The sequence below is a fragment of the Echinops telfairi genome, unplaced genomic scaffold, assembly GCF_000313985.2.
Source record: "Echinops telfairi isolate 266 unplaced genomic scaffold, ASM31398v2 ScPeMD7_7469;HRSCAF=8507_0, whole genome shotgun sequence".
Classification (NCBI taxonomy): Eukaryota; Metazoa; Chordata; class Mammalia; order Afrosoricida; family Tenrecidae; genus Echinops; species Echinops telfairi.
The window spans coordinates 51,189,300-51,192,008 of NW_022111372.1; the positions used below are offsets into that span (position 1 = coordinate 51,189,300).

A 2,709-nucleotide genomic window follows, 5' to 3' on the forward strand; every position below is an offset into this window, starting at 1 on the left:
CCCGTCACATCTTGAATGGAAATGTTTACCACGTAGTGCATATACTATGACCGGTTTAAAAAAGTATAGATAAATAATTTATTAAAAAAATATATATATATACACCTTGTGTAGTTAAGCCATATCTGAGAGCAGGCTAAAGTAGGATTATCAAAAGAAGATATTTTCTAAAGTCAGAAAGGTATTAAAACCTACAGATAAATAACATGGGCTTGGTCCTGTCAGATTTTCTTAACTACGGCGCCATACTTTTGGAGAGTTCAGGAGGTATTCTTGTGTGGCGTGCTCGAGGCCCTCAGGACCCGCTGCAGTTCTTTGGCGAGGGCTCCTCGGGGTTCAGGCCCGCAGCGTAGAAGAGCAGGAGCTTCAGCAAGTGCACTTTGTCTTGGAGCTGCGGGACTAGCGGCTCCCCCAGCATCTGGGCCAGCCGGCCCCGGAAGGCGTCAATCTGTTTCTCCACGTCCACCACTGTGATGTCATCTCCTTGCTGGGGCTTGGGCTTAATCCTTTTGATTATTAAGTCTTTTCGATCAATCACCGAACTCCGTAAGTGCTCTGCAAGAGGGAAACAGTCAGTTGTGTATTGACCTGAAGTGCTTTCTGTGCACACTGACGGAGATGAAATGCATGGTTAGTAGCTAGGGTCCCCGAAGACAAGCCCGGGGACATCTGAGTGCCAAAGGGCGCTAGGTTCTATATTTTCTGGTCCTCAGGTGGGACTTATTAAAAAGATTAAACTGTCACCTGCTTTAGTGTTTCCCCTTTGGTGTTTTAAACAAGGAACCTAGCCCTGGTGGTGCAGTGGTTGCGAATTAGGCTGGCTAACGGCAAGGCCGACAGTTTGAAACCACTAGCTGCTCCTCAGGCTTTCTGCCCCATACAGAGTGACAGTGTCAGAAGCCCCTGTCCTAGAGGGTGGGGTCCCGGTGAGTGTCAACTCCATGGCAGTGAGTTTGGTTTGCTTGACTTACACAAGTATTAAACTTTTTCCAACGAGTAGAATCACCGAGTATCAAACCTACAAAAAACCCAAAGTCACTGCCATCAAGCTAATTCAGACTCCTGTTGCTGTTAGGTGCCATCAACTCCTTCCCTTTCAACCCTGACGGCCCAGGCACAGCAGAACGAGACACTGCCCGCTCCTGAGCCGGTCTCACAATTGTTCCCTAGGTTGAGCCCATCATTGCAGGCACTGTTGGGGGCCTTCTTTTTCTCTGGCCCTCTGAATCAGAGCAGCCCTGTAGGCTTAGGGCAGCACTACCCCTGTGGGCTTCTGAGACTCTTTCATCACAGGAGCAGAAAGCTTGGTCCATCTCCCGTGGAGCAGCTGATGGTTTTACACTTCAAGAGGCGGAATTGACTTGATAACAGAACTACAATAAGATATTAAATTTAATAAGGTTTTTGTGGCTTTGGTTTAGCTTAAAATCTGATAGGGATATGTACACATGTGTTTGATATAATTGATGTACAGATTGTATAAGACTTCTAAGAGCTCCCCAAAAATGATTCATTAATTTAAAAAAAATCTGATAGGAACATGTCCAAAGGATATAGGAGCCAGGTACTTAGTCATTTTGAACAACTTGAACATTAAAAATAATGATGTGAATGTACAAATGTGCTTTACACAATTGATGTATGTATGGATTGTGATAAGAGTTGTATGAGCCCCTAATAAAACGATTAAAAAAAAAAAAGATGAGCATAGATAACAGTTAATTTTAAAAGTCCTAAGGCTCGAAGGCAGGTATGTGGAAGAAGGGAAAGACTCTTTTTCCAGAAGGTGCTTAATTAATAAATATAGAAATGTATAGCTAGAAAGTCACATTTTAGGAGGGTGGGCGAGGGAGGGAAAAAAGAGGAACTGATACCAAGGGCTCAAGTAGAAAATGTTTTGAAAATGATGGCAACATATGTACAAATGTGCTTGATATAATGGATGTATTTTCATGAGGGAGGGGGAGAGGGGAGGGAGGGGAAAAATGAGGAGCTGATGCCAGGGACTTAGGAGGAGAGCAAATGTTTTGAGAATGATGAGAGCAATGAATGTACAAATGTGCTTTACACAACTGATGTATGTATGGATTGTGATAAGAGTTGTATGAGCCCTTAATAAAATGATTAAGAAAAAGAAAAAAAAAAAGGATCTATTTATAAATGTATAAATCATTTTATTGGAGCCTCTTGCTATAAGAGTCCCCAATAAAATGATTTATTTAAAAAAGTCACATTTTATATCCTACTAATACAATAAGTGATTTAAGCAAGATCCATGAATAATAAGGTGCTACCCCAGTGAGTGAAAGGCTAAGTAGCGCAGTCACGGTGCCAGTTTATCCTCTGGGTGGCTTATTAGTAACTAAGGGAAGGGTAACTCGGCAGCGGAGAAATTCAAGTTTGGAGAAATGCTCAAACTTACGTTACCAATAATGGGACCAGACTGACACTTTTGCTTCTTGATTGCACTGGGAGGGAGGGCATCTTGTGGATCTGGTCATGATGAGAGGAACCATCCAAGCTAAGGGACATTCTGCAAAGGGACTGGCTGGCCTGGACTGAAACAAGTCAGTATCGTGAAAGTCAAGGAAAGGGTGGGCCAAACTCACTGCCACCCAGTGGATTTCAACTGACAGCAACCCTGCAGGACAGGGTGGAGCGACCCTGTGAGTTTCCTGGACTGTACCTCTTTTAAAAGTGCTGATGAAT

At 43.3% G+C, this 2,709-nt stretch overlaps 1 protein-coding gene across 2 annotated transcripts in view; it reads right to left on the bottom strand.

Annotated features, from left to right (window-relative positions):
• Positions 1–57: 57 nt before the first annotated feature.
• The window catches only part of SIMC1 (SUMO interacting motifs containing 1), a 45,193-nt gene continuing 42,541 nt past the window's right edge, over positions 58–2,709 (bottom strand). For both annotated transcript variants that reach the window (XM_030888787.2, XM_045284575.1), the window contains one exon: positions 58–555. In XM_030888787.2, the coding sequence (XP_030744647.2) occupies positions 296–555 (260 nt within the window). In that variant the 3' untranslated portion in view covers positions 58–295. The remainder of the gene's footprint in view (positions 556–2,709) is intronic.